This window comes from Mya arenaria, chromosome 3 (assembly GCF_026914265.1).
Source record: "Mya arenaria isolate MELC-2E11 chromosome 3, ASM2691426v1".
Classification (NCBI taxonomy): Eukaryota; Metazoa; Mollusca; class Bivalvia; order Myida; family Myidae; genus Mya; species Mya arenaria.
In genome coordinates this window covers 15,879,141-15,892,647 of record NC_069124.1, presented here as the reverse complement: position 1 = coordinate 15,892,647, position 13,507 = coordinate 15,879,141, and the positions used below count along the sequence as shown (strand labels likewise).

General features: G+C 32.3%; 1 protein-coding gene across 1 annotated transcript; it reads left to right on the top strand.

Moving 5' to 3' along the window:
* Positions 1-6,491: 6,491 nt before the first annotated feature.
* Positions 6,492-13,425, top strand: LOC128227688 (uncharacterized). Its single transcript, XM_052938451.1, has 3 exons — positions 6,492-6,641; positions 8,529-8,664; positions 11,231-13,425. The coding sequence occupies exons 1-3, from the start codon at positions 6,588-6,590 to the stop codon at positions 12,559-12,561; spliced, it is 1,521 nt and encodes a 506-aa protein (XP_052794411.1). The 5' UTR covers positions 6,492-6,587; the 3' UTR covers positions 12,562-13,425.
* The last annotated feature ends 82 nt before the right edge of the window (positions 13,426-13,507 follow it).

The following is a 13,507-nucleotide window of genomic DNA, read 5'->3' as shown; positions in this document are numbered from 1 at the left end:
TTCGTATTTTTAATGTAGTTCCATACTGTTATATGCCTATTTCATCGCGAACTGGATTTTTTAGTAGTGTTTGCTTTTCGATTTCCTCAAAACGATCGATTATAATTTTCCTACACATTGTTATAGTATAGATTACCATTGGAAAGTCATCGATTCATGGATCATATATATCATCCGGTTAAGCATTGTTTTCAATCATTTGAAACAAGATTGCGATTTCAGGGCTGTTTAAATTGCTTAATCATTTGACTGTGAAATGTTTGTCTTGATGATAATAGCACAAGTTTTAAGAGTCTTCTTTATTCAAGTGGATTGTATTTAAAAAATAAATCATGATACTCAAAACTAGAATTTGACCTGATGAAGGTAGCCTAAACTTAACAGTATTTTGTTTAATTGTTCCGTTTGTATATATTTCTAAAAGTGTTTATTCATAATATCTGGTCACTATAGTGATAGGAAAAGGTAAGCCTACTGTGATATCTGTTTTCTTTTACCACATATTCTTGGATGAATAAAACAACTTCCTGAGTCTGACTATGATATATTTCTAAACATACTGTTTATTTTGGTAAGCACACTCCATTGCCTTTACAATGTTGAATGATATTAAAAACGAAATATTTACACCTCAACTTCCATTTTCTAAATGAACTGCCTTTCGGCAATTGCGTTTATCAATCGATGAACGCAAAATCTTCGGATATGTTCGGATCACAATTCATCGCATAACAACATACATGGAATTTTTTATCTTGTTATTGTTTGTATTGAGTCAGCGGGTGCCGTGAAATATAAATAAATATTTTCCCGCGTTATTGTGACGTCATTTGATAAAACGTTTCCGGTTACAGTCGGGTCGTTCTATTTACAGAATGGTTAAGAAAGGATTACTGAAAGGTTTCCTTAAATAAAATGAAGTATATTTTCAAAAATTCTTGAATGAAATAATGCACTATTGGTGCAAATATAAGTCGGACTCCACACACTTCGACCAGCCCAATTGCGTTCATTCCCCGATATTGACATTTATCCCGAAATTCATTCCTTAAATTAAAATTTTAATCAAGAAGTGAAAATATATATAGACTCTTATAGTGTTTGAAAATTGAAATCGATTTGCTATCGATGATGGAATCGAATCGGACCAAGTATTTCGATTTACTATCGGACAATTATCATTATAATCGAAACATCATAATGTCATTTAGAAATACATTCTTTATACATAGTTTAATCATGATCATTTAAATGGTTTAACCTGGAATCAGTACGCGTGATGCTACAGTCATGCTTTTTGCAACAGCTAGTAAATATCCATAACCATTTTCTGTCTTTAATATTAACTTAACATAAAAACATATCAACAAAACACATATTTAGTTATTGCAGATCAATTGCAAAATGATGCACACCGCATCAAGTAAGTTATCTAAGCATTTTATCCATTTAAATGCATATTAAATATTTGTTAACCAGCTTAACATTCATAAAACTTTTACATAAAAATATTTTTTTTAATAACAAACGATACCAAAAAAAGGTTTTTAAAAACAGAATGCATCGAGCCGGGATCCCCGGTATTTGCAGGTAAGATAGAACCCACTACACCATAGAGACAGGTTATTGGGGTTTTATGAAGTATACTAAACATAAAAAAACAATTTGTAATTTTGGGAAAGTTTATAAGTTTTAAAGCAAAAGTGTTTACATTCACCTCACCGCATTTGTGTAAGAGAGTGACCTCCCTTGCTAAAATGAAGTAAACGAGAATTGACCGGAAAGAAAAAAATGACATTTACTCGACTTTTACCGCATAACAAAAACTACGTTGTTACCGGATGTAGCATTAGCGAAATCGCTTTTGGACAACCACTATCGATTGTCGCCGATTGGCATTGTCAGCGACGATTTATCGATTGTACTCGATAATCGTTTCTTCACAAGACTCTTAAGTGTTTATACTTCTTTTGTGATAACATGCTAACCTTTCGTTTATAAGATATCCTATATCAATCATAATGAATGTCTAATTAAGTGACCATTGCATACATATCCTGTAAATTATATGGTCAATTGACGAATTTACACGTGAAATGACACTGATTTCTAGTATTTTACACCTCAAACACCATATGTAGGATGAAAGTTCATCTTGTGTACAAAACATTAAACGACGATACAAAAATGTAACTTTTCTTAATAAATAATTGTTGAACGTAACAGCTATTTTCCCCAAAGATTGACCTCAGCCGGTGTAGGTGTACAAACAATGTGGTGAAATTGTAAACAAAGAAAACAATAGGTAAAGTAGATCCAGCATGTTTAACTTTGATTCATTGTCTTGAAAAAAGAACATGTAGCACTAAGTAGTCACTTCCAAATTGATGAAATTTGTTCACTAAATACAGTTGCATATGATGTAAAGTAATTCAGATACATTAGACGGTTTGTTTCAAACAATTTCATAAAATCAGGAAATGATTTATTTGGAAAGAAAAAAATTCATCACTTAAAATCTGGTGTGTTTTTTTCTTATAATTATCTTAAGAATATATATGCGCACTCAAAACAATTGATTGTTAGTACGTATTGGAATATATTACCATAGTTTTATTGAGATTAAGTTTAAAGTTATGTTCAAATGAGTCATTCGATATGCTAGTGCAATATAGTCCTAAACATTGATTAACACACAGATAAGAACAGAACAGAACAGAAGTTTATTTTGATTTAGACTGCATAGTCTCTCATCATACAAACAATCACAGAAATGTACATACATACAAAAACAAACACATACACATACATATAATACATTTAAAAATTAAAAAAAAGCATAGTAATAGTTAGTAGTAATAAAAAGTTCGGAAAACCATTTATTATTATGTTACTATATTTTTTATAGCATATGTATCCATAAGCATAAAACAGAAACCGTCTTACTTTAGGTATTGTTTAAGTTATTTCTAATTTTAATCGCACAATTTATATAACAAGAAAGATTGTTTAATACATTCTTATTTTTACTTTGTAACAGTCCTATAAGTTTAAACATACTTGGATTCTGCCAGTAATAACGACTTATGTATCTTTTTCTTATGTTTTTAGATATATCACACTTGAACATGAAGTGAAACTCATCTTCAATGTCCCTGCTATCACAAAAAACTCATATTCGATCATGTCTTTCTTTTCGGTTTCTCCCGAAACGTCCAGTCTCAATTCTTAGTTTATTTGATGATAGTCGCAGTTGACTTAACACATAAGAGAGTGCTCACAGTTTACAAATACTTTTAATTTGTGACAGTTTGTACAATTAACTTGTTTTAGCATAATATAAATATACGGAAATATAAGTTAAAACATTTTGTTAGTTATTTTTGTTAGTGTCCGTATTAATAAATCCTGGTACACCCATGACTCTAAGCTATGATTCGTATTCATACAATTACGTTATATCGCCATCATATACAATAAATCATACCCCTATTTCATCATTCACCCGTCTGATGTCTTCACGAGTAACTCCGGTAAACATTGAAAAAAAAAATTTGTCATAAAACACTGACTATTTATTGCTATTAGCTTTGATAGTTTTCCATGTTAAATAGTGAATATAAAACCGATTTTCGCCTTGACATAAAGATAACATGCTATATTTGCTATATATATATATATATATATATATATATATATATATATATATATATATATATATATATATGCCAATATATGATATGTTCATCTATCATCTTGAGTATGTATCATTTATAAACATATATACGATATGCAAATCTTTCATCTTGAAAATTTATCCTATATAGTTTTTGGTGTCAACGAGAATAAATATAAATTGTTATAAGCATCTTGCTGAACCAAACTTATGTTATTTCCATTGTGTTCTATAACTCAATGACATATTAGCAGATGAAGAGACCACTTATCTTGAGTAAAGCATGTGACATGTTTCAATATTTCTCTTAAGACATTCAGTAACATACAGTCTACCTAAGACAGTACAAAAAATGTAAAATTATTAATCATATTTAAAGGGTGACATACGGTTCTTCAGAAGAAACTTTGAATTATTATCATCTAGATAATGTTCCCTAAGTATATATGTATGCAAATATACGATGTGTTTATCTGCCATCTAGATAATATATGATATATTTATTATGTTTATGCAAAGAGACGTTATGTATATCTGCCATCTAATTAATGTATTCAAAATGTATGCAAAGAGACGATCCATTAATCTGCTAGTTTTTAAATACTCTGTAATCTGCTTTTATTGAAATAAATGGGAACAGTTAATAGCGATGTTATTGTAAATAATTTAAATGTATCGGTTTCTTCTTTTCTAGATCTTTGGAACCTGTTTTATAAGGTGTAACAAAATAATTTATTCACTACCGTTTTAAAGACCTGCCCTAATATTCTGCACCATACCATATTTTTGTTGTTGCAAGCAGAAAATATTCGTTATATTTTCTCCTTTTGGTGTACATTTTCGGTATTTTCTTGCATAGGACAAAATGACGACGATGTTCTGTCGAAACTACTAGAAATTACAAGATATATAACCTTCATATTTTGGCAGTGAAATAGAAAACGAACATTATTTGTTCCTTTACCCTAAAAATCTAAGAATTGTCTAATTTTAAAGGATGATGTCGATTGATATAAAAAGTATGAATTCAATTAAAAAGAGTTCATGGAATGAAAAAGCATACGAGCAAAGAATACCGTAATATTAATACTGTAAATAAATCATGTGTACTATGTGCTAGATCAAGCATTATTTATAGCAGATTATTGTAAAGTTTTATTCAAAGAACAATCGACAGTTTATATATGTAATTATTGTTTTATTTTATTCTCATTTTGTTTTTCCGCCTGGTATGTACTTTGAAGCATTCAGTATCATACTTTTTTGAAAATATTATGAAAATATAATTTTAAACCTTAAAGCTGCACTCTCACAAATTGAACGTTTTCACAACTTTTTTTAGTTTTTTCTCTTGGAACGATCCAATTTTTGCGAAAATCTATGGAAACCAGTAATATAAGACTGCTGACAAAAAAGTAGATCGCAGACTTTTATACTTAAGTTCAAAAAATGATGTTTTATGCATTTTTCTTAAACGGTTTAAGCCATAAAACATTAATTTTCGAACGAAAATATGAAAATCTACGATCTGATTTTTGTCAGCAAACTTATATCATTGGTTTGCAGATATTTATGAAAAAATTTGCTCTATCCAAGCCAAAAAATAAAAAAAAGGTATATCTGTGAGAGTGCAGCTTTAATTTTGCTGCCATTGAATGACTGCAACGTAACATTTGAGAGTTTGAACTGTTAATCGGGCTTGATAAATGTGTTTGCCCGCGATGAATTGACCAGGGTTTTGAGATGATGAATAATTGTAATTAATATTAAATTATCAGTTTATATTTTAGTTTTACTTTATTCTTCATTGTTTTCAAGTTGATGCTAGCTCCGATGTTAATTTTGAAATGCTCGATAAAATTTGAGATAAGTTTGATGCTCCATGCTTATAAACTAGTTTAATTCCCCAATAAACGTTTGTCCAAGTCAATTTGTGTTTCACCGACCGTTCAAATGCAGTTGAATCATTTATGATAAAGCTATATTCTGTTTGCGGTGTTTGTACGTTTGTCTCTTAGGTCCTGGTCTTGTCATACTAAACGGGGTTTATTTTTTAACAACTGACGACTGGGCACGTCCCTCTATTGTATTTATAAGACGTTCAATTGTGTAACTTTGACTTTTAATAAATCAAAATTTTGAATACAGTATAATATAATTGGTTAAATCATGAACCTTATTTAACGAAAGGTTCTGGATAAATGAAGCACATTTTTATATGTTTGCCATAAAAAAGCGCATGAAAGGATGCAGCAATTTTGATTGGATAATTTTGAGTAAGTTATGATAAGACTCAACGGCATGATTATTTGCTGTTCTTAATGATAACTATTATTTGTCGCGTTCATTGCCCGCCAGTACTATACCTTGTAATCCAAACTACGTTTATACAGTATGAACGTTTGGACTGTTTCAGGAAGCGCTACCTCGCTAGATAAATTTCGCGGTAAGATCGCGGTCCAATATTCAATTGCATTTAATTATAACACAAAGGAAGCACTAAATAATGACTTTCATTTTTCATATTGAACCTTATAACGCTTTCAACAGCGTTGACATTATAAACACACTAATGGACACTTCAAATAGCTCTGGAACAAATATATATATATATGTTAATCTATATTTACAAGATCAGCGTATAATCTCGTGACATCCCAAGCCTATAGTTATCTCAAGGCTGTAGTTATCGAAAGATACGCAGTAGTGCAAATGATTATTCACCATTTTCTAAAAATCGAATATCACGATATACGCAATACCCGCGTTAAATGCACCTATGCTATGTAATCTTATCTCATAAATTTTCCGAAAGTCGGCTCTATCATTATCTTCACACAGCTAAAGCTATCAAAGCTTTTAAATTGATAAAGTTACTAAGTGTATTTGGAAAATTACTCGATCTGCTACAATGGCTACCGGAGTCACCTTTGAGGATATAAGACAGGCTATTGAAGAACTACGGGTAAGTGATTTGTATAAGAATACAATATAACATTAGGCTACTTAGCCTATCAATACTGATAACTTATTTTGCTTAAATTATATTTTGAAATTTCAAATTCAATCATTAATACGGGCATTGTTTTATGCAAACGTTCTATTATTTAAACTACAGAGATAAAAAGGTTACAACGTTGTCACAGATAATAGATATCTCTCTGTGTACCTGCACCACTTAAAAAATGTAGAGATACAACCTGGGTGAAATATATGCAGCGAATAGATTAAATTTAAATTGGGATGTATAGTTTAAAGCTGTAAAACACTTTTTATAGAATATGTACAGTGTGATAAATATTGTTTTGAATTTTGATGTGACGTCAGAAATTGTGCACGCTTTATTGTGGGCGATGTAAAGTGTAATCAGTCCTTTGGTAATTTGTTATTTAATAATTTTAAGATTAAATGATAAGGAATGTCGAATTTTCTAAATCACATCAACGCAACTCAGACAAAGCGCATCTATGTAAAATACAATATTGGCGATTTTTTCAGTTAAACGCCTGTGGTTCGTTAAAGTAGTTAGTGTTTCATTTATTTGGATAGCAATTTGTTTCGTGAAAAAAACCTACATTTGTACTGTGATTTCAGAGGTATTTTAAACCGATGTAATTTTGTATGTTTGTTTTACGAACTGTGTTAAATCCTTAACCATACAACAGACCGCACCATTTACATTTACCTAAATAATAACTGTTTAGGTCGAATATATCCCGGCATATTTGAAACTCTTCATTTACGACATCACTTTCGGCTCACATTATCAAAAAATAGTTTACGTCTTAAACACAATCTAAACGAATCACTAAGCGTCTCTGAACGAATAACTAGCTGTCTCTGAATGAATTAAAAGCCGTTTCTGAACGAAACACTAGCCGTTTCTGAATGAATCACTAGCCGTTTTTAAACGAATCACTAGCCATTTCTGAACGAATCACTAGCCGTTTCTGAACGAATCGCTTCACGCTCTGTCTGAGTGTGTCGTTGTGTATATATGAAGTTAAAAATCAATTATCGATTAAAACCTAGTATACCTATGTATTGAAATGTTTACATACGTAACATTAATCTTAAAAGGTGTTACCATATATGGAACGTAGTGCTGTACATGATAGTTTACCGATGTAAATATAGGTTTGTCAGTTTATCTAGTCAGTGATGATACTGTTAAATTGTTTAATTGTTGTGTCTGGCACCCCATATCATTTTTGGTGTAATTTGATATTTTTGCAATCTATTTAAACCCAAAAAACTTGTTTAAGTTAAATTTCCTAGAATGGTTTCTATTTATCCATTTTCTTCACATTAAACCCTTCCAAATGATGCCGAAATAATACGGGATCGCAACAAATCCATAATTCACGTACAATGGATACCTTGCACATTCAATATGAATACAATGAAACAACAAAACAGCTCAGTACGGCAGCATGTAAACAACTATAAATTTTTTTGCAAATTAACCAAATAAGAGATGGACCATCTTTCCTGGTTGCGCCTACAAGTTTCGCCCATTTAACGTCAAATCCTGGTTTCGCCTCTGTGTACATTACAAATGGAACCAAAAACGATGCAGTACTGTATCTCATTACCGCATTGGAGCGGGTACTAGAAACAGTGCCTTCAGGATGATTGCTGAGGGGTAAATTGTTTGATGTTATATCACTTCCTACTAACCCAAACACATTATATTGATAAATTCTGAAATTCAGATCTATATATCAATTTGATCCATCAAAAGTTATAAAATGAAAAAGTAGTTAGAAACAACGGTCATACAAACAAATGACTAAACAGTCGGTTGATTCATCTAGTTGCCCTTTCTGTAGTCGGCAATGTTCTTTTACAGTCAGAGCAACAATCTCAAAGCCAGCTAGAAGCCAGCCATGTTGGCAATAAGCAGAACCAGTGGCAGAAACCAATCACAGAATATGGACGGAACGATCCCGAATGGCAGGTCAATCTGTTAGCGTCGCCATTTGTGGGTAAGAACTCGTTCCTTTATATTTTATTATTTGTTACAGTTGAAATAACAGCCAGGTATAAAGTGTTCACAATTAAAGCGGTTAGAATTTAAGGTCCTGTCTTTAGTTAACATAATCTATTCACAAAACAAGTACAGAACGTGTAAACATTTGTTTATACTATTTTAATGACGTCGCTTTCATGAAATAACGACTTTATACATTTTATATATTCAACTTATATATAACGGGTTTCGAGTACAAATAAGAGATTGTTCAAATTAAATCTCTGTGTATTTTTTTTTATATATATACTGATATAGTAAAACCTTTGAAAATCTTCACTTTACCGTGAAGCCCGGACCTTTGACAATGATATTTAGCCTAATATAGTACCCCTTTAACAACGATTGTTCAATAATGTCACTGGGGTCAAACATGGCCCCGTCACAGGGTTCCCAGGTGTTCTTTATGCTAACATGTATTTAGTTAAACATTTTGAAACTCAGTTCATGTTAGTTCTTATGTTGCCTTAATTAGTGGTCATTTACTAAGAGTGTTCAAATCATGTCCCTCGAGTCCAAGCTAGGCCCGCCCCGGGTGTCCCAGGATTTATAAACACTTATAAGGCAAGATTTTGAAAATCGTCTTTTTTGAAATCGCACGGCCCATACCTTTTACCAAAATGTTCAAATAATGACCCTGGTGTCAAAGCTGGGACAACACGGGGTTCACAGGCTTTCAATATAATTATATAGATAAATGTTTGAACATCTTTATATTTGAAATCGCAACAACAAGACCCTTGGTATTTTTATGCAGCCTCATGTATTGGTCATTGACCAAGATTGTACAAATTATGTACCTGTGGTGAAAAATGGTGTTCCCTCTTTAAAAATCTTCTTTTCAGAAACCTCAAAACCAAGACTGGTGGTAATTGGTATTTAGCCTCATGTAGTGGCCGATTACCATGATGGTTCAAAGTATGTCCATGGGGTCAAAGCTGGGGTAATAGCTGGCCCCGTCCGAGGGTCCTATAATTTCTATATACTTAAATAGTAAAATCTTGAATATTGTCTTTTCTGAAAACGCTCAGATCGTTGATATTTGATCTTTAGCCTAATGTAGTGGCATTTTGTGAAATAATGCTCTTGGGGGTTAAAGCTTGCCATACTCTTGGCGTCCCAGGATTTCTATATACTTTTATAATAAAATCTTCTCTAAAACCGCAACGTCCAGACCCTTGGTAATTAGTATGAACTCTCATAAAGTGGTAACAAACTACCTACATCAATATCAACCTATTAAATCCATAACAAACATTGATTTCATAAGCTACTACTTACTTCCTGAGTCATCATGTCCGTCCTTAGTGACTTCCAACTATCTTCATGGTAGTTACCAATGAACTAACTGTTTTTAACAACCAATTTTGTACTATTTGTTATTAAAAAACAAACAACTAAAATTGTAATATGTTCTCACTGAGATGTTATTGCAGATATAATGTCAGAGATGCTTGGCTCGAATAGTTAATTAAGCATGTACACTCAATTTTTTAGGTTAGGGATGTTTTCTTTATTAATATAAGTAATTGAGAAAAGGTTTGGCCTTGATTTTCCTTACTTAAATGGATATTTTGTCCATTCAATTCTTGTAAAAAACAATTTCACTTGTTTGTAATACTTTTCCGACTTTCTTTTTTGCTATATGTTACATGCTCTTCGAATAAATTTGTGTACTTCATGAGTTAAAATGAGTAGGACATCTAAATATTTTATCATATATTTTAAAGATTTTTATTTTTCTTGCTTATATAGTGCAGTCAAATATGTTGTAGATCGCCAATTTAGTAACTCCTGATGACATTATTATTCTACCGTTTTACAGTAAAATAATTATAGCATTTATATGCATCATTATGTATTCGATATTAATAAAATACTTCAAAGTTGCATTAACACAGGACAACCGTTTCCCTGTCACTCGTGGTATGTATCACTAGATGTATTTCGTAAACTTAAACAATAAAATTATCGGCAGTAATACTTATAGACTGTTGAGTCAGAGCGCTTGACGCTACGTCATTTATAAATAGCGATAGCGTTGGAAATCGCCGCGCTTTTTAGAGACAATTTGTTGTAATTAGCTTTTTGAATATATACATAATCATAGTTAAATGCAATACTTTTTGTGTTTAAATTTAGTGGATTTCACATGCCAGCCTTGGCGAGTTTTGCTTTCCAATTTTAACAAATGAGTTAAATAGTTTTGTATTGCATGACTACACATATGAGATTCTATGTATATCATAATAACATATGTACCAATGTACAGAGCTAAATACATAAATCATAAACCTAAAACGTCGCTATATTGGCCAGGCCATTATCAACGTTATTTATATATGAGGTAACGGCACACCGTTCTGATAGTTATTACAATAGTTAAATATAGTTTAATTCATGATGGCGACACCATTTTATTATACAAATAAATACATATCATATCTAATAGATTCAAAGATTGGCGTTTGTTTTTTGCAATTAAAAAACTGAAAATATGATAGAATACTTTTTCTTTACAGGCAATATTGAAGTTGATGACTCGGACTGGAAGGAATCAATGAAGACAGTGGACGTAGTGATGAAATTACTCTTGATAGAGATTAAAAGTCGGGCTGTAAAAGACTTTCGAGGTCTTCGTATCGGCTCATACGTCAGACAGGGAAGCTCCCGAGAAGGTCTGAAAGTCCTGAAAGCCGACGAGTTCGACACAATGCTTGAATTTCATTTTGACAAACTTAACATTCAACAAACGCACATCAAGAACATGGATGGATATCACATTCCAGGACATTGCTACTTGGAAATTAATGGTTTGGATTTGAATGATCCAAGAAATGAGTATGAGGGATTACACGCTAAAAACGTGTTTATTGAATCTGCTGGAAAAATGTATTTGAGTTCGAAAAATCTTCACACGAAAGTTTTTCAGTCGATGGTTGACAAGGCAATAGAAAACATAAATCAACAGATTTACAACCACGATATCATCACGGGACAAAAATGTGAATTTGTTTTGAAAAATGATAAACCAATAAAGAGAAAAATGAATCCACCCTCTATCAACGTAACCATCAAGCTTAAAAGGGGCGTGATCTACGAGAGATTGGGGAGTGTAAACGCTGACAAGGAACTGAATTTAGACTTTGTCCCAGCCTTTCGTTTACCTCGTGACAAAACAACTACGTACGAGGATGTTTTGCTTGATTGTCCGATACACGCAATATGCAAATGGGCAGAAGAAAACAGCTTCAAGGCGCTTGAATTTGTAGACCAGAACCTCATTTGGGATGTCAAGTCGCTCGGTTACGAAAGGCATATTCTGGACGTTGCACGAAGAGACAAAAGAAAGTTGTACATTCTGACAGCGCTCAGAATTCTAAAAACTTACTTCGTGAAAACGAAGGAGATTGCAAGTTCTCCTCCACAGCTTGTAGCAGTGCTGAAGTCTTACCACCTCAAACAGTTGGCCTTTTACCTACTCAACTTTCTCTGTCACAAGTACCCACACTTTGAAGTAGATGGTGTACAGAGAGCATTGCTCTATTTCATCTGCATCATGCGCACTGCCCTGAACGAAAAGCGTCTGCCTCACTTATTTTTCTCGGACAACAGCGTGATTGAAACAATGCTTCCAGGATACCCGCGGCTACCTGCTCCTAAGCTAAGGTTTGATTTGTTTAGAACAGTACGTCGCAATGATTCCCTCTCGCAGGCATTGCTATCGCTGGACAATCATCTCATACCAAATTTGGGTTTTTCAACTGGAGGTGGCAGTGGTTTACATGATTATGAGATGGCACGAGTTGAACAAGAGTTTCAACACACAGTTGCTGGCAACGATTATTTCTGAATGCATACGGTCAAATGCCGATTGGAAGCGCAGCAGCCTACGAGTGTGGTGTACATTTTATGTTAGTAGTGTGATCTATTAGTCAATTGCCTGATAAACGTACTGTAAGGATGGTTTAAATGATGATACATTTAATGTTTTGAGAATGTTTTGAATGCAAAAAACAAAGCACAATTGACTTTGTATAAACATTTCTTTATCGAATGAATTATGTTGTCTGGTTAAAATTTGAATAGATCCTTAAGCAGTACATTTTTCGATGATGTGAGTGTTATACTTTGAACATGTTTGGATAAACTATTTGGTAGAATTTGTTTTTGTGATACTTTTTCTTTTAATTGTATTTCAACTTCGTTTACTTAGTTTAGTATATTTATTGTAATCATTTTATTTTCGCCTCCAGTATACTGGCTTTCCCATTTTGAGTTTATTTAATTCTAGTTAAACAAAGTGCTTTTGGAATATGTTTTTTTGTGGATGGGGGGATTTCATATGTCTAGCTGTTGAATAATTTTGTAGAAGGATTTAGTCAATTTTCATAGTGTGCATGCCACATTTTAAAAATATTTTTTAAACATGGCGATGTGTTAAAGAGAACAGTCATGTTTTTGATATTGCTCAAAACTTACGGTCTGTTAAGCTTTATGTGGCATTTTCATTATTCAAAACATAAATCTGCGATATATGGATACTATACTAATATTTGACAGTGAACCAGATGATGATAACACTTTTTGTCAAGATTTTGAGGAACAAAATGATAGTATATTCATGGAATAAAGTCACAATTATGCTAGAGAATCACTTATTTAAGAGCATAATTTGTATTATTTTCGCATATTTCAATAAACAGGTTCAAGGTGATTGTTTTATTTATTGCTATTACAATTTCCGAACAGTCTTATGAACAAACACGAAAGACGAAAAACTTAATAAGAACATCTGA

Coding starts and splice junctions, on each gene's coding strand:
- LOC128227688 (XM_052938451.1), top strand. CDS start 6,588: ATGGCTACCGGAGTCACCTTTGAGGATATAAGACAGGCTATTGAAGAA. Junction 6,642..8,528: donor AGGCTATTGAAGAACTACGG/GTAAGTGATTTG, acceptor GTTCTTTTACAG/TCAGAGCAACAATCTCAAAG. Junction 8,665..11,230: donor GTTAGCGTCGCCATTTGTGG/GTAAGAACTCGT, acceptor TTTTCTTTACAG/GCAATATTGAAGTTGATGAC.